Genomic DNA, 22,373 nt, shown 5'->3' with positions numbered 1-22,373 from the left:
ACTGGAGGGGTATTTCTGTTGTCCTTTGGATTATTGCAGAAAATAAGGAACAGTTTAATATATTTTTAGGTTGTGTTCAGAAGAATTAATCTTCACTCATGAACATCACTTTATGTTTTGTTTTTACATAGGAAGTGCTAATATACTGACATACTGACCTGTTAACCCCCTACAAACCACACACATTCAGATGAATGCTAAGCTTGGCTGGTTAGAAAAAATAGCTTTGTTGTCCATTATATAATTTAATAATTATATTCTTGTCATGCTATTAAATCTGTTTGAAATCTGTTTTTATATCTAAGATCCCTTAAATGCTGACATTAATGGTATTAGTTCTATTACAAAGGCTTGATGAGACCCTGTGATAACAGAAATTATGCTTTTATTAAAATAGCTTTTTGACTGTTGGGTTAAATGTGTGTAGGTAAATAAATATTTCATGGTGAGGAGTGTGAAGATGAAGGTTTGCAAGTGTCTTCTCCTGTTTTTTGTGGTTGTTTTATTTTGAAGGTCTGTGCCGGAAGTCGTTGCGTCATGTGTGCGTCCGCTTTGACGGCGGGCCCCAGTGAGCGGGAGGAGGAGGTGGATGCAGCGTCTGGGGGACTTCTCCGTCTGTCTGCTGGCAGCCTGATTGACTAACATCACCAACGCCCATAAACTGGTAACATCCAGGAAATGAACCGCGCTGCTCGCAGAGGAGCCGTCTGTTCCCGTTAAGTCCGCCGGCTCAGTCGTGGTAGTGCGGTGGTCGTGATTCGTCCGCGGAAGCCTGTTACACCGTGATCGTTCGTAGTCCTCTGATGAGCAGCGTCCACTGCTGAAGTCCGTCGCTTTGTGTTGCTAGCTCTCTCCGGTTTTTGGACCCATTCTGCGCTGACTTCGACTCTTTGACTCCCGTCCACCCGAAAAATGGCAACCCAGATCGATAAGGAGGCTTGCAGAGAGGCTTACAACCAGGTCCGGGACGACAACACGGACACCAACTGGTGAGTGTCCGAGCTGCTTTGAAGGAACTGGCTGTTTAAGGTCTTTCCACAAAATGGCAGCAGTAAACTTCTCCTCTTGACCCGCTCCTGCTGCCGTCGGAAGGGTTAACAGCTGCTGTTTATTTCGGCGGACATTTCACCTTAAAACTCTGCATTCATTTAACGTAACCATCGTTTTAAGCGTTAACTCACACAGACTGTGGCCGCCCGCCGCGCCGCTTTTTTCGGGTGCAGAAATGAGGCGGACCCTGAATAAAAGTTGGCATTTCTCTAAAATAGTCCCATCCTCGATCATTTAATAGAAGCCGAACTGTAGACGGGTCGGGACGGACAGGCGGGGTGTATTCCTCCGCGTGTTACACCGCTTATGTTTTCAGTTTAGATGCGGTGACGTTAACCTGCGCCGTGTTTGCACGCTGTTCCACCTGGATTATTGCACAATGCGAATTGTTGCGGGCTGGATGAGTTCCAGTGTGTGTGTGTGCGGGCAGAGATGCGGGCTGTGGGTGAGGCTGATCAGTATTCTGGCTGCTGAGCGCTCACACACGGCATCCAGCAGGCCCAGCAGGGCAGAAGTAATTTCCTTTGTCCTGTATTCAGAGGATGCTGTTGTTGTTGGTGGTGGTGCTCACACCGACACACTGGGCTGAGGCTGCTGCAGACACGCAGTAATGACACACTGTGCTCCTACAGGGCTGCCTTTAAATACGAGGGCTCCAGGATCGTGGCTGCAGGACAAGGCACCGACTACGAGGACTTCAAGAAGATGTGCACAGGTAAGGGCAGACTGTGTGTGTGTGTGTGTGTGTGTGTGTGTGTGTGTGTGTGTGTGTGTGTGTGTGTGTGTGTGAGGTGTGGTTGTGTAACGTCTGGCAGCTTGACTTGGCACTAATCCTTTAAGACTCTGTGCTCTGTGACTGCTCTGTCAGGCACTTTGCAGTGAGTGTACCACACTGCGAGGACCAACACGTCAGGGACGCAAACTTTTCATTCATCGGTGTAACCGTGGACACACGGCGCTCTCAGGAGAGCGAAGCATCTGCTCGTGTGTTGGGTGTGGCGGTGTCTGATGCTCCTACGGCCTCGGGGCTGTTCTCCTCTCCTGATGTTTCAGAGCTCACATTCCGGTGATGAAATAACTCTTTTATATGTGCGCCTGATATACGGCTGCTGCCAGTGGTTCCTGTTCAGAGATCACACACACACACACACCTCCCTCCGACTGTGGGCTCGTTCTCCTTATTTAGCAGTGAAGTTGAACCTCTGCAGAAAAGCCCTCTGAGTGTAGGCGGAGCTGCTGCAGAGTCAGAGAGAACTCCTGCTGAATATTCATCTTCAACTCTTTAAACATTATTCTTCATAACCATCAACTTATACGTACTCAGAGTAACTGGTAACACAGACTGTGTGTCCTCAGACTGTGAGCCGAAATAAATCAGGTGACATTTCAGACATGGCGTCCCGACAGATGAACCGCCATTAAGTGTGTTTATTGCTCCCTGACGTGACGATCCTCTGACCTTTCCTGGAGCTATTAGCTGCTGAAATGTCTCAGGATTGATTGGAGAAAATAATTCTTACAGACATTCATGATCCCCAGAGGATGAAGCACCAAGACATGCCTGCTTCTAGTTTCTGTTTGTACTTCTGCTGGTTTAGGACTGATAATCCAGATCCTCAGAAGATGAATCCTAAAGATTCAGGGTCCCTCAGGATGAACCCAAACGGCACATTTTTAATTGAGTGCCACCGTAATGTCAGAGTTTTTATCTGTGAAATCTTTGAATATCTGTTGGATTAGTTGGAACCAGATGTCATGCAGACTTTCTTGGTCCCCAATTAATAGAAACAGGCTTAAATTCGGACGTTGCTAACTGGCGGCTAACATGACTCCTGACCAAACGGCCGGCAGCGTCCTCAGGGGACGGCTCTGTTTTCCAGGCTGCTCTCAGAGGGCCTGAGCGTGGGCGCGGGGAGCGCCCACAGGAAGCCACCGTGTCACCGGACAACCTTTGAAATGAAGTCCGTTCACACAGAGGCGTCTTTTCTGCCGTCTCATCATAGTTTTCTCTGCAGAGTCAGCTCGACTTTAAAGGGAAGATAAACCAGGAAGAGTCTGGCAGAGGGAGGAAGTGTGTGTGTGTGTGTGTGTCTCTGTGTGTCTCTGTGTGTCTCTGTGTGTCTCTGTGTGTCTCTGTGTGTGACAGAGCTCCAGGTCATATGGTTGTTTGCACTGGTTACCGAGCTCAAGCTGACAATGATGAGACAAAGGGCCCCTTGATCAATAAATCTCAGTGTGAGGGCCGAGGTGATTCACAGAGGCGTCAGGTGACGGCGTGTGTGAGCACTGATAACCATCTTTACTGCGAGCGCTCCTGTCAGGGCGGCAGCCTTTGATCTGAGCGCGGCGCTGCCCTATCAACAGGTGGATGAAGATAAAACATGTTTTACAGTGAGGGCATTGAATGCAGCACGGCCTGAATGATCCTTAACACCTTCTGTTTCACTCATTAAGTTCTAAATTATCTCAGCTTTAATCACCTCCAGCTTGTTGCACATTCCTGTGAGTATTATTGATTAATCTGCCAATTATTTACTTACTGATCATAGATTAAGTTACAATCTTTGTGTCACATGTTCAGTTGGTTCACTGCAGCACGTGCAGAGAGTAACACACACACGCAGAAATCAGAAACAGCTCTTTGATTATTGATTTCACAAAAATATAAACAAAATGGAGTCCTTATGTACGACCACAGCTGCTGTACATATTTAGCTGATTTTTAGTCCTGTCACTCTGCAGCTCAGACATGTGCTCTCTGAATGTTGGTCACGTGACCGCTGCTCATGTGTGAACCATCATGGCTTCCTGCTGGTTGCTGAGGAGGACAGAACTATTAGTTTTTACCGACTCTGACTTCATTCTGTTTTCTGACAGAACCATTTGTCACACATGATGCATTCAAGGACCTCCTGGCTGTGACATTTACTAAACTAGAATCCTAATGCTACCGATAGCTTTATATGGATCCTTTGAAGACCATGTTATGGAAGTAAACAGTGTTTGTTGTCCTTCAGTCAGAGGGAGGCGGCCATGCTGAGCGTCATCGGCTGCTCTCAGTCTGCTCCTGTTTCTGTGAGCGTCTCTGCACAGTGGCAGCTCTGCTTTGTTCGGGATGATGTTACATAAAGAAAATGCTTTAAAAGTGACAGTGAGTCCTTTGGCCCGGCAGGCAGTGTGCGTGGTGCAGTGCAGCACTCCGTGACCTCTTAGACGGGTTTTCACCTGGATGGTGTGTTTGTCGGGAAGCAGGGATCTTTGCCCTGCAGAGGGTCTGTCAGGCACACAGAGGGGAACATCTGGAAGGTAACGAGGAGTTCTCGGTTTCAGTTACATAACGACCGCCTGAAGCTGTGTGTTAGATGGAGACAGGTGTGAGAAGGCCTCCAGACCTTCATTAATGTGAAGTCCAGATAAAACCAGACACCTCATCAGACCACATGACTAATGCACCAAAGAGGCTGCAAAATAAATGCCTTTGATTAAACAAAGAGAAGTGTTTAAGGTGTGTGTTATTAATATAAAGTGGTGTTCTGTGTGTAGACGTCAGAAACGTGGCTGCAGAAAGTGTTTAAAGTAAAAAAAAAGATCTTTACCACCAGTGGACTCCGGCTGCATGCACGCAGCCTTCAGTCACTGTTAGAATAAGAAAATACACACACACCTTTTCTGTCAGGAAGCAGATCAGACTGTCTTCAAACAGACGTTTGTGTCCTTGGCTGATTTATTTTTAAATCCGGACAGAAACGGCGTGGTCACATGGAGCTCAGGTCTGCTTTAATGTGACACATCCTGGTGTCAGACACTTCCTGATGATCCAGGAGACGTCACTGTAGCACAGGTGTGGTGTTTCTGCCTCCACCTGCATCACAGGCCTTCAGTGCCTCATCTGTAGTTCAAATACATCGTTTTATCCTCTCCTTTTTATACATTTCAGGGTCTGAGGGTCTTTATTCCTCATGTTTTCGGCTGGATGGCGGTTTGTTGCTGTGGAGTTCAGGACAGTGTGTGGGAGTTTTTGTGGTGGATGTGTGAGTTGACATGTGTGTCTGTGCTGCTCTGAGTGCTCAGGTTCTACTGCTGCACACGGCCTACAGTTCTATTGATGACTGATTAACCTGAAGGCCTCTTCCTCAGCTGTCTGTAAGATCTAACAAGACAAGGAAATCAAATATTAATAACAAACGATAGAACAATGATTGACGGATGGTTCCAGTAATAATTCAGAGCTGTGGTGAGGCTCACACGCAGCAGAGGGCCGACGCTACATTTACATGTTTCAAACTTTGTGTTACATTTGAATGAGACACAGCTGCTGGTTTGTTTGGAAGCCTGAAGTGGGACAGAGCAGAGGGCTGGTCTGTGTTCAGACCACCCCGACGCTGACAGGCGTGGCTGCTGAACGTTTGTGACACAACTGCAGGGCTCACAAAAGATTTGACTCAGTTAGTCTACTGACCTGAATACTTCCTCACAAACACACACTCACAAAGGGAAAGACTTTCACACAGTTTGCTGCATGTTGTAGAAGACCCACAGAAACACCTTCAGTCTCTACACTCGTGTGTGTGTGTGTGTCTCGCCCCACAGATGACGCCCGTCTGTTCGGCTTCGTCCGGATCACCACGGGAGACGCCATGAGTAAACGAGCCAAGTTCACCCTGATCACCTGGATCGGCGAGAACATCAGCGGCCTGCAGCGCGCCAAAATCAGCACCGACAAGACACTGGTCAAAGACATCGTGCAGGTCAGTCTCAGAATGGGGGGGAGGAGTCAGAGAGGAGCGGTACCGTCATTAAAGCAGCACTCATCAATATGTTCCTACAGCCATGATGTGAGAATGTTTATAACCATAAAAAGCAGTCCGTGTTCTTCCCCTCGCTGTTCATACTGCTGTGTGTGTGTTTGAGTTGTTAGTCACAGATGTTCCTGCTGGTTTTTTCTGCAGAACTTTGCCAAGGAGTTCATGGTCAGTGACCCGCGGGAACTGGACGAGGACTACATCCGCACAGAGCTGAAGAAGGCCGGCGGAGCCAACTACGATGCTCAGGCCGAGTAAAACAGTGCCACCATCTACTGCAAGGGGCGGGGCGGGGTGGGCGGGTCATGGGTGGGTGGGGTGGGGATTGGGTGGTGTAAACGGGGGGGGGGGGGGGGGGGGGGGGGGGGGGAGTGTTGGGGCAGGGCTGCTACCTCCTGGGGGGGGAGGACGAAGTGGGATGGAGAGGAAGCACTAAGTACTTTTCAGTTTAACGGCCCTTTAATGGAGACGTGTGGTTCTAACAGGAAGCACGTCTGCATTAAACAGCGATTAGAACCTGATCTGGAAGAACTGATCGATCTGAGAAACATCAAGCCAAGAGAGGGGGCACTTAGTATGACTGCAGGAAGCAGGAAGTAGATCCTGCTCACATCTTCTGCAGCTTGAGCTAGCAACTGCTTAGCTTAGCTTAGCTTAGCACAAAGACTGGACATACAGCTCACTCAAACAGTCCAGTCAGGTTCAGACATCAAAAAGTAAACCGTCATGCTCTTCCTTCAGCTCTCAGTGTCAGCGGGTGACATAGCTCTGTGACCATCATGGCTGTAGTTAAACACACGTACCTGAGCGCTCTCAGGCTCCGCCTTCTCTCGCCCTCTCCCCGGTCAGCTCATGGTTGGTTGTCTGCTGTGCGTCGTCATCTCACACTCATCTTCATCTCAGCGGCGCTGCAGCTTCACTGTGAGGGCGGGTCATGAACACCTTCTTAGTCATGATACACTGAACCTCCAGGAGGGGAAGGAGCTCCACCTATCGGGCTGCTGCACCTGATTACGGCCACCTTGGAGCAGATATCGTGCAGAAGCAGCTGATGTATTGATCATCATGAGGGTGGAGGTCTCTTCCTCTCCTGGTGTCTCATCTCTCCACTTGAAGTTCTCCATGCATACTGTAACCTACTGTGTTTGACTGCCTTAGTCTCCCATGGAGAGAGGGGCATCATGGGAGCGTGTGGACACTACACTGTGATTGGCTGCGGACCTGTGCTCAGCAGCCAGTTCTCGGTTGTAGCATCTCTTTTTATTTCTTTCAGCCCCCCTCCCTCCCCCCTCCTAGGTTTATTTTTTGTTGTTTGTTTTATTTTCTTTGAAGAGTTTTACCTGATTTGATTTTTTTTAAAGCATTGTTATCTCAAAAAAAAATCATGCAAAAACAGAGAAAACAGAACGGGCACAAGATTCATTTCAAAATAAAATTGATGTTTTTTCCAAAGACCTGCATCCTGAAACTTCATTTTGTTTGTCAGCAGGATTTCGTAGCTGGTCTGAGTTCATACAAACCTCACCGAACAACAACATGAGAAATGATAACACTGCCGTCACAGCTGAAGTGTGTGTTTGTGTGTTTGTCATGGGAGTGTTTGTGGATCAAAGGTGCACACGGACGTCCGACCTTCATCTGAAACCAGCCGCAGAGCAGGAAGCTGATGTTAGACCTCATTCATCCATCACCTATAATGTTTGGAAGCTGCCGTGTTGACTAATGTCCTCGATTTTGATAATCTTCTCCCAAATATGTTATTTATAACACAGAAGGCTTATAAAGAGTTAAAGTCTATAAGCAGCTGAACATTTAACCCTTTATAAACTGCTGCTCATGAACTAATTACTCACGGTTATCACGTGAAGCCTGCTCAGGGAAGCACTGCTGACAGCTTATTGATTATTGAACACTGTTCCGATGATTGAATCCACACATACATACACTGCACTCACACACCAGTCTGTCAGCATGTCCACTGAGGACATGGATTTCCAATAAAGAGACCTAATTTGTGTGTCCTCCTGTCGTGTTGGATGGCGGCTCCTCAGTGAGTGACGGCTGCTGGTCTGTACCAGGTCAGAGGACGCTGTGTGTTTGTGATGTTGATGCAGTGTGTGTGTGTGTGTGTGTGTGTGTGACTCAGCCTCTGATGAAACACGGTTCCTGCTCAGTTTGACTAAGAGCTGGTTGCATAATGAGCTCGCTGTGGCTTCAAGTAGCAGAGAGGGAGTGAGATGTCGGTGTGATTGAAGCTCCTGTACACAGTGTTTATTTTAATGTTGGCGACGCCCTCTTCAACTTCAGTGGAACACTGAAACAACTGAGCGTGTCGTTCCAAAGAATGTGCACAAAACACCTCAAACTGTTTCAAACCACCTCCTTTTGTTTGTTTGTTGTTTAGAAACCACAGATTTCAGTACATGTGGAGTTACAGCTGGTCATTTAGTCACTGAGCAGTTTCTTTGTCAAACTACACCATGATCCACATCATCACTCAGGATGATTAGTCACTATGAAAATTATTTCACACATTCACAGCAAAGAACCTGAACCACAGGGTTTCCTGTTTAATCTGCACAGATTAGACTGAAGCTAATCTGGAGACAGAAAGGAGAGAAGGAGAGGCTAGAACCCAAAGAACAGGCTTCATACAGTCAGACATGGTGGTGGCAGTATGATGCTGTGAGGAGGACTCAGTCAGTCTGGAACTGTGGATCCTGTCAGGGTGGAAGAATCATGAAACAAGAAGACTGTCTGAATATCTGAAAGAAACCCTGAAGCAGTCTGCAGTCAGACCGGGTCTGGGTCCTGGTTTTCTCTCCAACATGACAGCAGATGAAGCAAACGTCTCTTCTAGTGAAGAACTACCTCCAGGAGAGCAAAGGGTTACTGACTGACCTGCACACAGACCTGACTGAAACCTGACTGAAGGTCTGAGGAGTGGACTAAAGACCAGGGTCCATGCAGGAGACCATCAGATCTGGAGGAGACAGACCAGGATTCATCAGGAGGCTCAGACTCAGAGTGTCAGCATGCTGGAGCTGTAGGAGTCAGCTGAGCTCCAGCAGAGTGACGGCGCTCATTCCTCAGTCCTCCTCAGCATGTTTTCCCGCCCACAGCGGGTCATGTGCTCCGACAGAGAACAGCGGGATTGTCCTTCAGCCGCACAGCGACTGCAAATGTTTGTGTGTTTTATGGACAGAATCAAATGTCCTCCTGTGGTTACAGAAGCATCCCCACGACAAACTACAGACCATGTGACGTCGGTGTCACATGACACGCCCACCTGTACACACTCATGCACAGCTCCACAAAGGCGTGGGCGATGATGCAGCTTCACCTTTGATTCCAAGATGGCATCATTTTCCAACATGGCAGCACCTTAAAGGCTGACCTTACAGCCGTGTCATCTGTCTCATCAAGCTGAGAAAAGAGAAGCGACGCTACACATTAACGTGAGAAGTGAGGACTGATGAATGTTGCTCTGGAAGCGCTAGGCTAACATGTAGCATCTGCTAGAAAGAAAGAGAAACGCTGCAGCATGGTGCATTGTGGGTACAGACTAGAGACCTGCAACGGGCGGGAATTCCCACGGGACCCGATGCAAATCTCGCGGGATCGGGCGGGAGCGGGCGGGCATGCATAAAAGTACCAGGTCCCGTCCTGTCTATGGTCCCGTCTTGCTAGGGGTAGGCTGTTGTAGGCAAAGTGACAGAGTGGACATGGAGGACGGTGAGGACCCAGTAGCTGTGGTCCAAGCTGCTCACTGTGTGTTACACTGATCAGGAGAGGGAGCGCTGTGTGATCAATAAAATCTTTATACTATTCTACGTATCTAATCGTTTTACATGTTATAACTCTGATACCCTAGTTCTTATAAATCTTGCCTATAGATCTTCTAAATCTAATCTAAGGCCTTTTCTTCAACCGATAATCAATGATATGATTACAACACACACATAAACACAACTCTTATATATAACTCGGGCACAGATCAATCACTCAAATTCAGTCTAGGCTGGTGCAGACTTTTTACTTTCATTTTTTAGCAGTGTAAGTGATGCACTAAAAAAACCTTAAAAAGCCAAGAACACCTTTTAAAGTGTTGTGTTTGCTGCTCCCTAACGCAACAGTTTGTGTAGCTACAGAGTTGTTGTTGTTTCTTCTTTGTTTGTGAGCAGCGGCCTCACCGACTGACATGAGGGAGCCTGGGACAATGTTTGCCGGGGAGGCCGGAGTGAGGGGGGGACTGAGCTGGGGGAACGGGGGAGGATGGGGAGGTGAGTCAGGGTCTCTTTTCAGATCCTCGTGAAAAGACAGAGTGACGGAGGGGGACTGTGAGTGTGAACCCTGTGTGCCCGCGCAGCGCGGCGTTGGCACAGAGACGCCATTGTCAGAGGATAACGAGCTGAGGGCCGCTTCATTCTCCCGCCCCAAATGAGCATCTGTTTACTGAGAGCCTTCAGGCTGAATGCAGGCTGACAGCGGGCCGCCTGGTCGCTGTGATGTCATTGCTCCATGAACCACAGAAGGTTCTATCACTGTGAGTTTAAACCCCAGCTCCATATAAAACATGTGCTTTTTGTTTCTGGTTGTGTGAGCCGGGACGTGGCCGCCCTGACCTGCAGCCGTCCATCCGTCCGTCTGTGTTCAGAGGTCACAGCTCACAGCAGCAAGTCAAACTTCTTCTGTGAGCAGCTGCTCAGACTCAGCAGATCTTCAGCTTTAAGTCCAGAAGCTGAACTAAGCAGCTCACTTCCTGATCTAAGCCCGTTTTAAAGACAGCTGACCAATGGAGATGCAGCACAGCGGCAGATTTTATTGATAAGTTTAACTGATAACACAGAACCGGAACATGTTTCAGGCTAAAATGGACTTAATGATTCACAGATATGAACTGGGGTTCTGGTAGCATCTGTAGCATCGATGCTAGCTGCTAACAGCGGTGTGACATGTGGCTCAGCTCACATGTAAATGTGCAGTTCAGCCCGCGGCCTCTAGGGGCTGCCTCCAAACATGAGTCAGTCCTCACCGACCTCCATGTTAACATGTCTGCACAGCAGAAAGATCGCAGTTCATCAGGACTTATGTGGGTGTGTGAAGCTTCCTGCTTCCATGACGGCCGCCCACCTCAGCTCCACTCAGGCTCCACCCTCTTTAGAGAGACTCAAACATCGCAGCAGGGCGCAACGGTTAGCTTAGCATTAGCAGTTTGAATAGATGTGATTCCATTAAAACCAAAGAGCAGGAACTCAAACATCAGATTAATATGAAGGTCTGACCTTTCTGCTGCTTCTCTGTGTGTGTGGACATCCTCTGATTTTCATGTGATCTTTTATTTGCGTGTGCTTTTCTTGAGCTCTTCAGGCCACCGTACTCAAAACAATTTGCATCCCAAACAAATGATGGAAGAGGAAAGTGTTTTTCTAAGACCAGTTAATGATGCAGGCTCTGTTCAGGTTATTTTGATTCAAACTCACATTTGTTCCTTCGATTAATACAATACAAACAAAAAACCTCAGCCTCAGGCCTCTGACTGAGAGTCCTCCCTCCATCACTCCGTCCCTCTGTCCTCCTGTCCCTATGATCTTTGTGTCCTCCTGTCCCTCTGTCCTTCTTGTCCTCCTGTCTCATCTGTCCATCTGTCCTCCTTCCCCTCTGTCCTTCTTGTCCTCCTGTCTCCTCTGTCCCTCTGTCCTTCTTGTCCTCCTGTCTCTTCTGTCCTTCTTGTCCTCCTGTCTCCTCTGTCCTCCTGTCCCTCTGTCCTTCTTGTCCTCCTGTCTCCTCTGTCCCTCTGTCCTTCTTGTCCTCCTGTCTCTTCTGTCCTCCTGTCCCTCTGTCCTTCTTGTCCTCCTGTCTCCTCTGGCCTTCTTGTCCTCCTGTCTCCTCTGTCCTCCTGTCCCTCTGTCCTTCTTGTCCTCCTGTCCGTTTGTCCTTCTTGTCCTCCTGTCTCCTCTGTCCCTCTGTCCTTCTTGTCCTCCTGTCTCTTCTGTCCTCCTGTCTCCTCTGTCCTTCTTGTCCTCCTGTCTCTTCTGTCCTCCTGTCCCTCTGTCCTTCTTGTCCTCCTGTCTCCTCTGTCCTTCTTGTCCTCCTGTCTCCTCTGTCCTCCTGTCTCCTCCTGTCCGTTTGTCCTTCTTGTCCTCCTGTCTCCTCCTGTCCCTCTGTCCTTCTTGTCCTCCTGTCTCCTCTGTCCTCCTGTCCCTCTGTCCTTCTTGTCCTCCTGTCTCCTCTGTCCTCCTGTCCCTCTGTCCTTCTTGTCCTCCTGTCTCCTCTGTCCTCCTGTCCCTCTGTCCTTCTTGTCCTCCTGTCTCCTCTGTCCTTCTTGTCCCTCTGTCCTTCTTGTCTCCGCGGCTGTGTTTTAATCACACTGTGACTCCTCCCGGATCACTGGATCACTGGATGAGCTCAGAGCAGCTTCTGTAATGTGACAGTAAATCTGGACTCAGGTCAGCTGTGCAGCTCTGACAGCAATCAGCCGCTGAGCTGAGAGGATCGACCTCATCACGTCCGCCTGCTCGGACAGTCCGTCATTCTGCCTGAACCTTCAGTGACAAACTGGAGGACGCATCGGTCCAGCACAGAGATAAAATGGTGTGTGTGTGTGTGAAGCTTCAGTGTTCAGTGGATTATTCATTAGATACAGAAACATGGATCACTGGAACACCTCACAAGTTTGATGTAGATTTTCCACACAGACTCAGAAATGAGCTCGTCTTTGCAGGTCAAAGGTCACTGTGAGGTCACAAAATACAAGAAGTTGTGCACACATTTGAACAAAAGAGGACATAAATGTTTAAGAGCATAAAACGCACAAGTGAAGAGGTTTCACCTGTCAAAGGTCAAAGGTCAACGCCACTGTTTACAGAGACAATGACTTTATTTCATGACTTCCTTTACTTTATGTTTGTATACGTTACTTTTAATTTATTCTACTGTTTACTCGTCTTTCCTGAGCTCTCTCTCTCTCTATCGTCCTGCTCTGAGCTCTGCGCTGAGGACGCTCCCTCGCTCTGAGCCAGTGTTGTTGTGTCTCATTTGGAGTTCCTCCTGTTAAGATGCTTCTCACCTCCCGCCGGTTTCACACCTTTGTGTGTGTGTGTGTGGGGCATCTTTGTCACATGGTGTCAGATTCCAGCCATTCTGCATCTCATGGTTCAGGCAGCTTTGCTGTATGGTCTCTGACTGTGGTCATATTTAGTGTCACTACACAGGAGTGTGTGTTTCCTCTGCAGGAAGCTGGATGTGGCTGCAGCGGCGGACAGATTAATTGAAGCGACTTGTCTTTGCACAGGTCTCTCTTTTTCTGCAGAGTTGTGAAGCTGCAGTCTGAGGTGTGGCACTCGCAGACACGCACAGGAAGCAGCCTCAGCTTCTTTAAGCTTCATTCAAATCCTTCACATGCAAAGCAGGACGTGTGAGACGCAGAGAGCTGAGGCTGTAAAATGATGCAGACACACTGATCACACCGGCTTCTCAGAAAGGATGCTCTGAGTGACGTTGTCTGTGACTTCCTGTGCAGTCACTCAGTGAGACTGTGACCATATAGGGATGCAGCCGAGAGGCGGGCAGAGGGAAGAGAAAAGAAGAAGTAACAAGACTCACTTCTCAAGTCTGGACCTGTTGACAGCTGCATCAGCAGAGTGGAGGGTGCACAGTGACACAGATACTTATCCAGCCAAGGCTCTGTTACTGGAATGTGAGCAGGAACACAGTGGTGTGTCAGTGAAGCGTGTGTGTGTGTGTGTGTGTGTGTCAGTGAAGCGTGTGTGTGTGTGTGTCAGTGAAGCGTGTGTGTGTGTGTGTGTGTGTGTTTCTGTCTGTACCTGCTGGAAACTGAGAGGATTCTGAGTTCACTGCAACAAAACATCAGGCTGGGGATGTATGACGACTGCAGCTGTTTGAGGCCTTCAGGTGCTTGTATTCAGTGTAGGATTCCTCATGCAGGTGGACCACGATGGAGGAGCTCCAGATCATCATCACACCCTGTTAAAGGCCTTCATCACACCTGAAGCACCCAAACCACCGATCAGCTCAGCTCAGCTTGGCTGACACTGTGTGAGCCAATAAACCGTGATCAATTAAACTGAGAAGAAGTGACGTGTCACCGTGAGCCTGCAGATCAGAGATCACTTCCTGTTTCTGAGGTCATGTGACTGCATAAAGAAAACCGGAGCAGAACTGAGAAGTCAAAACCACAGAAGCTGAACTGTGAATGTACTGCAATAAACACACACACACACACACACACTTTGGTTAAAACTCAGCTAATACACATATAAATGGACTTTTGTGGGTGGTGTCTGTTTCCGTCCAGGTTCCAGGGGCCCCTAAACCCTGCAGGGCCCTTGAGGCCACAGGTTTCTCCCCCTCCCTGTTGTATTACTCACACATTTGCAGCTAAAGTGAGTCCTGCAATGATCAGCTTAGTTTCGGGCCCTGTGATAAGAGAGGCCCCTGAGGTTTTGAAACTTTTATTGTTTCTTTGAAAGAGCCGATGGCTCCCTCCAGCCTCACAGATACCTACAGAGGACCCGTGTGGGGCCCTGAGGCAGGGACCAGCCCCACTGCTTCATTCAGACCCATGATCTGAGCTTTCAGTGCAGCTGAAGATGAGCGGGTCCCTGCGGTTCAGGCTGCGTGCTCTGATTCATCACTGTATCCTGTTTGCTCGACGTGGGCAGGCGGCGGCGCGTCACCTTCAGGTTCAGCGGTGTGCCAACTGTCCTGCTAAGGCCTCATTACAATGCAACACACCCAGCACTCACACAGTCACTCTCATGCCCTTAAAAGGCGTTTTTCAACTGCTTGCTGTTTCTGCAGAGGACCTCTGTGCTCACTGACTGCTGTGCGCCCTCTGCTGGTCAGAGCGTGAAACTACACCAGGAAGCACAGAAACTTCTAGGAAACTCAGCTGTGTCAGTTTGAGTTTCTTTGGCGTCATCTTGTGTCGTTTCTGTTTAATTTTACATCGTGTCTCCTTTTCTTTGACACTTTGGGATTAATGTGAATCCGTTTCATTTCTTCATGAGGTTTGTTTAGGTTCCTCAGGCCCCAAAACAGGGGTTTCATAGATTCTAGGTTATACTAATCAAATTAGACTTTTTAAATTAGTCTTTAAAAAGTTTGCAATTGCAGTTTTTTATTTTAAATCTCTAACTCACCAACTCTAATTTTGACCAGTTGGAAGGAGTTTAATTTAGGCCATTTAAATACTGATCATTTAATCATTTCACTTTAGTTTAGTTTATTTACCTTAATTTTATCTTAGTTTTATCTTATTTCATGTTAATTATTATATGTTATTATATTATATTTCTTTGTATGCACCAATCACTAAGGCAAATTCCTAGTAATGTGAATCCCCTTCACTTACATGGCAATAAACACGATTCTGATTCTGATTATATATGAAATCCTGTTATACATCTTTGTAAATCATTCATTTATATAAAAAATTATAATTAAATTGAGTAAAATAAAAAAAATCAGTCTATGGCAGATCAGAAATTATTTTCATACATTTAATGAAGAATATCCTGAACGTTTCTGCAGCTTCTATTTAAAATGGAAACAGCGCAGTGTCCTTGAATGCACCATCACTGACAGCGGCCAACTCTCCCCGCCTCCAAAACGTATGGACCAACCACAATTGAAGCATGTGACCCGTTGGCTTGTTGGATTGGCTGCTGTCAGTGTCATTCTTGCAAATACCCGGAAGTTTTGGTGTCACCGCTAGCTGCAGGATGGAAAGCTCAGCGGCTTTTATTTAAAAGGTTCGACATACTCAGATATATATTATTTTATATATATATTATTATATATATATTATGTATAATATTTTTTGATTACTAAATTGACGCGTGTCAAATATTTACTCCACACAATTTCAGCAAATGTATGTTTAGTTGCGTAGAAAACAACGCTGTTCTTTGCTAGCTAGCGTGAGTTTAGCAGCATTTATTCAGGTCACAAAGCTAATGACTCATTTTATAAATGAACCTGCTGATTTCTAAAAGTCAACAAAGAAGCAGAGCAGACTGGAGCTAGCTTAGCTTCTATATTATCATGTAAACATTTAAAAAGCACTGCTTCGTTTGTCTATTGTACCGACAGAGAGCAGCAGCGAGTTAACAAATTCAATTAATTCAAACACAGTGATATATTTATGGCGCCGTGTGTGTTACTGAATGATCATCATGGTGGCTCCGGTCCATGAATGTCACAGTAAGAGGCATGCAGCCATCTACAGGATGCTATCAGTATTTTCACTCCTCCACCACACTGACTGATCTGTGATGTCAGGGGTTAATGAAGTTATAAACCAAAAACAGGATGCTTTGACCCTTTGCTGACCTGCATCAGAGGTCCTGAATTATCCTGTGGTTGCAGGTCTAAGTACAGAACTGTGTGTGATGCTGCGACATGCTGTGTGTCTGACTGCAGAGCATCATGGGAAACACAGAGAGCGTGGTGGTGCAGAAGCGGCTGGCCCGCTTCCGCCCGGAGGAGCGGCCTGTGATTGAGGGGGTTTTTGACCGGCTGCTGGGTGGTGCCGGGGCCCCTTCAGGGGCCACAGGGAAAACAGCTGCAGGGAAGACATTAACACTTCAGACACTGCAGGTGAGACGGCGAGGCAGCAACATGTATGTTAAAGTCTCAGCATGCTGCCATGTGGAAACGTGGTCTCTGTGTTCTGTGTCTCTGTTAGGCCTCCATGGGCAGCCTGGCTCCGGACTCCATGGTGGGGAGAGTGTACCGCTGCATGTGTAGCATCGACCCCGGAGAGGCAGCCTCAGGGAAGCCAGGCGGGTCTGCTGCTTCTGGAGTCAGCCGGGAGCAGCTGGTTGTCTTCCTCGCAGACACCCTGCGAGGCACTGCAGAGGAACGGGCTCCCCTCATTATGGCCATGTCCCAGCATGCAGCGGGAGCAGCAGCGGAGGTCACGTGTGAGCAGGTGGTGGAGGTGAGTTCAGGGTGACATCAAACTGTGTTGAAGATCTGAGTTTTCCCAACGTTTGCTTCCTCTTCAGTTGCTGCAGGACCTGATCTCTGCTGTAGTTCAGATTCTGGTCCACAGAGGGCGCCTGCAGGGCTGGAAGCCAGAGAGAATGGGAAACGGCTCTCTGGGGGTTAAACTCCTGGCAGAGCAGATGTGTTCTGAGCTCAAACCTTCAGGTGAGCAGCTGTTTGTGAACATATTTGTGAACATATTGACAATCTTTGACACTCCTTCCTCTGCTCCTTCCTGCTCCTTCCTCCGCTCCTTCCTCCGCTCCTTCCTCCGCTCCTTCCTCCGCTCCTTCCTCTGCTCCTTCCTACGCTCCTTCCTCTGCTCCTTCCTCTGCTCCTTCTTCCTCCTTCCTCTGCTCCTTCCTACGCTACTTCCTCTGCTCCTTCCTGCTCCTTCTTCCTCCTTCCTCTGCTCCTTCCTCCACTCCTTCCTCTGCTCCTTCCTATGCTGCTTCCTCTGCTCCTTCCTCTGCTCCTTCCTGCTCCTTCTTCCTCCTTCCTCTGCTCCTTCCTCTTCTCCTTCCTCCACTCCTTCCTCCGCTCCTTCCTCCGCTCCTTCCTCCGCTCCTTCCTGCTCCTTCCTGCTCCTTCCTGCTCTTTCCTCTGCTCCTTCCTCTGCTTCTTCCTCCACTCCTTCCTCTGCTCCTTCCTGCTCCTTCCTGCTCCTTCCTGCTCCTTCCTGCTCCTTCCTGCTCCTTCCTCTGCTCCTTCCTGCTCCTTCCTGCTCCTTCCTCTGCTCCTTCCTGCTCCTTCCTCCTGCTCCATCCTCTGCTCCTTCCTGCTCCTCTGCTCAGATCAGGGAGGCTGTGACCTTTCCTGTCTGGAGGACTGGATCTTCAGGGTCTCTCAGGTGTCGCTGTACCTGGAGATGCTGGTGGCTGAGGGGCTGAATGTGTCCCTGAGCGGGCGGCCGGTCCCGGCGCTGCTGCCTCCCTGCAGGGAGACGCCCTGGAAAGACCTGAGGTGTCTGCTGGATGTTCCCACCCTGATGTTCCTGGCTCCTCAGGTCAGGACGCACAGCAGGCCGTTGAGGACTAAAGACCTAAATCTTTCTCTCTCATTGGACAAATCTTTTCTCTATTGCAATAATTGAAAGAGTTTCCCTTTATATATTTATCTGTTATGACCATGATGTATTAAGCAGCTGTTGCAGCTTCACCCTGTGTATATAACATCATGAATCGTTGACACACTTCACAAACTATTACTGTAATTTGACCTGTTTTATTTATAAAACAGGAAGTAACAGCAGTGAGTCAGATGAAGTGGAATGAAACAGAAACCCAGAAATTCAAATGTGAAGAAGAGGAACATGTGTTCTGTTGTATCTAATGTGTTTCTCGACCCGTTCCACCTGCTTAGTTGTGGTGCTATGCTTGAGTCTTCTTCCTCTCCACCTGTCTAGTTGCCCGACAGCTACAGCGCCCCCTGGAGGTTGGTGTTTTCCACACAACTGCACGGGGAGAGCTTTACCAGGATGGTTTCAGGCCTGATGAAGCGGGGGGCCACGCTGCTGCTCATCAAAGACACGAAGGGGCACGTCTTTGGGGGCTTCGCCTCCCACGCCTGGGAGGTCAAGCCTCAGTTCCAGGGTGAGACCAGAGTCCAGCTCTATCCAGTCCTACCGCCATGTCTGTGTGACTCACAGCCCTTAGATATGACGGACGTCCTCTTTGGTTTATCAGCTCTGCCTTCACACAGAGCTCAGTACCAGCACACTACATCCACAATAAAACACTGACACAATGACACAATGAGGAAGTAATCCTGCTGACTGTCTTCATACTTTGTATACGTGTGTGTGCAGGTGACTCCAGATGCTTCCTGTTTACTGTGTTCCCCAGACTGAGAGTTTATACTGCAACAGGATACAACCAACACTTCATGTACCTCAACCAGAACCAGCAGACCATGCCCAACGGACTGGTGAGGCGGCACCACTTCAGCAGAGAGCTGTAGTGCTGCTTGTTTCCTCTAACGATCACATGTTTCTGCACTTTATTGGATCTCTAATGTCAGCTTTAAAGTACATCAGTCTTTATGTCAGACCAAACAAATGAGACTTGGTCATTTATTTATTCAGTAAAATGATCTGTGACAGTCTGAGGACCACGAGGACCAGCAGAAATGTACCATGTCTAAGTGTCCTTGTGTCTTTCTGTCCTTTATCAGGGCATGGGCGGTCAGCACAACTACTTCGGCCTGTGGCTGGACTGTGACTTCGGCCGCGGTCATAGCCGCGCGCGACCTAAATGCACCACGTACGGCAGCCCTCCGCTGTCCGCAGACGAGGACTTCACAGTGGACTCACTGGAGGTGTGGGCAGTGGGAAAACCTCCAGAACCAGAGGAGGTATGAAGCTGCTGACCAAGCATTACAACACACTAAAAAACAACAGGAGGGCAGGAAGCTCTGATTGGTTTTAAAGCTAAATAAAGTTTCACGTCGGACACATCAGGCATGTAACCGAGTGCACTACAGAGAGACACACTCATTTACATCCCAGCTGTTTCCGTCTAAAGACCAGTGGCTTGGTTTGCTGTGTGTGTGTTTGTTTTGTGCATCAGGGTGAGGAGGGGGAGGGGAAGAAGAGCATCCTGGATGTGGATCCAGAGGTCCAGGCCATGATGGAGATGGCGGGGAAGACTCTGCACAGTCAGGGCCTCAGGGAGCCGGAGGAAGAGCAGGAGGAGTGACGGACAGCTGTGCTGCCTGGTCCTGACAATACTCGGATCCTCCTCTGCCTCCACAGCAGCACCTCCAGGTTTACAGGTCTGACTGCGGCGACATCAGCGCAGCAAACTGTCAAGACTGACGTGTGAAAACCGAGGGTGTGTTCACACATCAGCCGAAGCTTGAGAAAAACTTTTCACAGTGCTGTTGTTAGAATTCCTGTCTGATGAAGGCGGGTAGGTTCAAACACTCAGCTTATTCATGTGAAGCTCAATGATACATTTCTGTGTTAGGACAGGACGTTCAGGACGTTCTGCTCCTCCTGCTGCTCATGAACACATCAGTGTTTCACAGACTGGATCCACATGTGGACTTGTTGTTTTATCAGACTGACTACTTCTACTACCGTTGTGCGTTGTGTGGTGTTTTTACTTCAGCAGCATGTCCACAGACACACACGGGACTGATGTTAAGAAACAACCTGAAATGATAATAAATTATTACTACAGCTTTCACTCTGTTCATGTACAAGGCAGCCATCTTGGATTGTACAGGTAGGCACCTGATCCAGATCCATTTCCTGCTGGGAGCACAGTCCTCACAGCAGCAGTGCAGACTGGAGACAGACCACCAAAGAAATGGGATGCATCTTGATCTGGTGACATCATTCATAACCGGAGCATGTGCAGTGATGAAGGCCTTCCTGACATCATCAGTCCAAGATGGCAGCCCCTGCTGACCATCCATCCATCCATCCATCTTCCACCGCTTATCCGGGGCCGGGTCGCGGGGGCAGCAGTCTAAGCAGGGACACCCAGACTTCCCTCTCACCAGACACTTCCTCCAGCTCCTCTGGGGGAATCCCGAGGCGTTCCCAGGCCAGCCGAGAGACATAGTCTCTCCACCGCGTCCTGGAACCATGGCCTCAGACTTGGAGGTGCTGATTCTCATCCCAGCAGCTTCACACTCGGCTACAAACCGTCCCAGTGCACACTGGAGGTCCCGGCTCGATGAAGCCAACAGGACAACATCATCTGAAAAAAGCAGAGATGAAATCCTATGGTTCCCGAACCAGATCCCCATCACCCGGTCCCTCGCTGCACCTAGAAATTCTGTCCATAAAAATTATGAATAGAACCGGTGACAAAGGGCAGCCCTGCTGGAGTCCAACATGCACTGGGAACAGGTCTGACTTACTGCCGGCAATGCGAACCAAACTCCTGCTCCGGCCATACAGGGACCTAACAGCCCTCAGCAGAGGGCCTTCTCTCGAACGCCTTCTCCAAGTCCACAAAACACATGTGGACTGGTTGGGCGAACTCCCATGAACCCTCCAGCACCCTGCGGAGGGTATAGAGCTGGTCCAGCCACTATAGGCCTAATTCTCCTCTCCAGTACCCTGGCGTAGACTTTCCCAGGGAGGCTGAGGAGTGTGATCCCCCTGTAGTTGGAGCACACCCTCCGGTCCCCCTTTTTAAAAAGAGGGACCACCACCCCCGTCTGCCAGTCCAGCGGCACTGCCCCCGATTGCCACGCGATGTTGCAGAGGCGTGTCAACCAAGACAGCCCCACAACATCCAGAGACTTAAGGTACCCAGGGCGAATCTCATCCACCCCCGGTGCCTTGCCGCCAGGGAGCTTTTTGACTACCTCGGCAACTTCAGCACAGGTGATGAACGAGTCCACCACTGAGTCATCAGCCTCCGCTTCCATAATGGAAGGCGTGTTGGTGGGATTGAGGAGACCCTCAAAGTACTCTTTCCACCATCCAACCACCCCCTCGAGGTCAACAGCTCCCCACCTCCACTGAATACAGTGTTGGCAGAGTACTGCTTCCCCCTCCTGAGGCGCCGGACGGTTTGCCAGAATCTCTTTGAGGCTGACCGATAGTCCTCCTCCATGGCCTCCCCGAACTCCTCCCAGTCCCGAGTTTTTGCCTCTACAACTGCCCTCGCTGCAGCACGCTTGGCCTGCCGATACCTATCAGCTGCTTCAGGAGTCCCACAAGCCAACCAGGCCCGATAGGACTCCTTCTTCAGCTTGACGGCATCCCTGACCTCCGGTGTCCACCACTGGGTCCGGGGATTGCCACCACGACAGGCACCAGAGGCCTTGCGGCCGCAGCTTCGGACAGCTGCATCGACAATGGAGGTGGAAAAAATGGTCCACTCCGACTCAATGTCTCCAGCCTCCCTCGGAATCTGGGTGAAGCTCTCCCGGAGGTGGGAGTTGAAGATCTCCCTAGCGGAGGGTTCGGCCAAACGCTCCCAACAGACCCGCACAGTACATTTGGGCCTGCCGGGCATGTCCAGCCTCTTCCCCCGCCAACGGATCCAACTCACCACCAGGTAGTGATCAGTTGACAGCTCAGCCCCTCTCTTCACCCGAGTGTCCAAAACACAAGGTCGAAGGTCAGATGACACGAATACAAAATCGATCATTGACCTCCGGCCTAGGGTGTCCTGGTGCCAGGTGCACCGATGGACAACCTTGTGCTCGAACATGGTGTTCGTTATGGACAGACCATGCCCAGCACAGAAGTCCAATAACAAAACACCACTCGGGTTCAGATCGGGGAGGCCGTTCCTCCCAATCACGCCTCTCCAGGTGTTACTGTCACTGCTGACCTTTTACTTCCTACTAATCACTGAGAGATGTGTAGAGTTCAGGAGCTTCTTCCCTTAGAAGGCGTCGCAGCAGGCAGCCATCTTTGATCCCTCCGGCCTCAGGATTTAATATGTCCCAGAGTCCTTTTTTCCTTAAAGGATGCCGTCTGTGAAACTGCTCTTTGATTCCGAGCATCAGCAGCTTTTCTTTAGGTGAGACGTCACTCGG

General features: G+C 49.2%; 2 protein-coding genes across 3 annotated transcripts; both read left to right on the top strand.

The window, feature by feature from the left end:
- Positions 1–566: 566 nt before the first annotated feature.
- On the top strand, positions 567–6,157 carry cotl1 (coactosin-like F-actin binding protein 1). Its single transcript, XM_028430169.1, has 4 exons — positions 567–989; positions 1,683–1,765; positions 5,641–5,798; positions 6,000–6,157. The coding sequence occupies exons 1-4, from the start codon at positions 913–915 to the stop codon at positions 6,108–6,110; spliced, it is 429 nt and encodes a 142-aa protein (XP_028285970.1). The 5' UTR covers positions 567–912; the 3' UTR covers positions 6,111–6,157.
- Positions 6,158–15,552: 9,395 nt separating this feature from the next.
- Positions 15,553–20,053, top strand: meak7 (MTOR associated protein, eak-7 homolog). Of its 2 annotated transcripts, none has more exons than XM_028431321.1 (9): positions 15,553–15,628; positions 16,299–16,475; positions 16,564–16,818; positions 16,886–17,030; positions 17,660–17,871; positions 18,271–18,457; positions 18,673–18,791; positions 19,038–19,217; positions 19,433–20,053. In XM_028431321.1, the coding sequence occupies exons 2-9, from the start codon at positions 16,305–16,307 to the stop codon at positions 19,559–19,561; spliced, it is 1,398 nt and encodes a 465-aa protein (XP_028287122.1). In that variant the 5' UTR covers positions 15,553–15,628; positions 16,299–16,304; the 3' UTR covers positions 19,562–20,053. The 2 variants fall into 2 exon arrangements, with proteins under 2 accessions (XP_028287122.1, XP_028287123.1); XM_028431322.1 differs by having other exon boundaries at positions 15,581–15,628; positions 16,245–16,475.
- The last annotated feature ends 2,320 nt before the right edge of the window (positions 20,054–22,373 follow it).

Source organism: Parambassis ranga, chromosome 19 (genome assembly GCF_900634625.1).
Source record: "Parambassis ranga chromosome 19, fParRan2.1, whole genome shotgun sequence".
Classification (NCBI taxonomy): Eukaryota; Metazoa; Chordata; class Actinopteri; family Ambassidae; genus Parambassis; species Parambassis ranga.
This window is presented reverse-complemented; position numbering and strand designations above follow the sequence as displayed.

What these genes read in the sequence shown, in the direction of transcription:
- meak7 (XM_028431321.1), top strand. Translation starts at nt 16,305, where the DNA reads ATGGGAAACACAGAGAGCGTGGTGGTGCAGAAGCGGCTGGCCCGCTTC. An exon ending in TAACACTTCAGACACTGCAG is followed by an intron (nt 16,476 to 16,563) that starts GTGAGACGGCGA and finishes TGTCTCTGTTAG; the next exon opens with GCCTCCATGGGCAGCCTGGC. An exon ending in TGATGTTCCTGGCTCCTCAG is followed by an intron (nt 17,872 to 18,270) that starts GTCAGGACGCAC and finishes CCACCTGTCTAG; the next exon opens with TTGCCCGACAGCTACAGCGC.
- cotl1 (XM_028430169.1), top strand. Translation starts at nt 913, where the DNA reads ATGGCAACCCAGATCGATAAGGAGGCTTGCAGAGAGGCTTACAACCAG. An exon ending in GACAACACGGACACCAACTG is followed by an intron (nt 990 to 1,682) that starts GTGAGTGTCCGA and finishes GTGCTCCTACAG; the next exon opens with GGCTGCCTTTAAATACGAGG. An exon ending in TGGTCAAAGACATCGTGCAG is followed by an intron (nt 5,799 to 5,999) that starts GTCAGTCTCAGA and finishes TTTTTTCTGCAG; the next exon opens with AACTTTGCCAAGGAGTTCAT.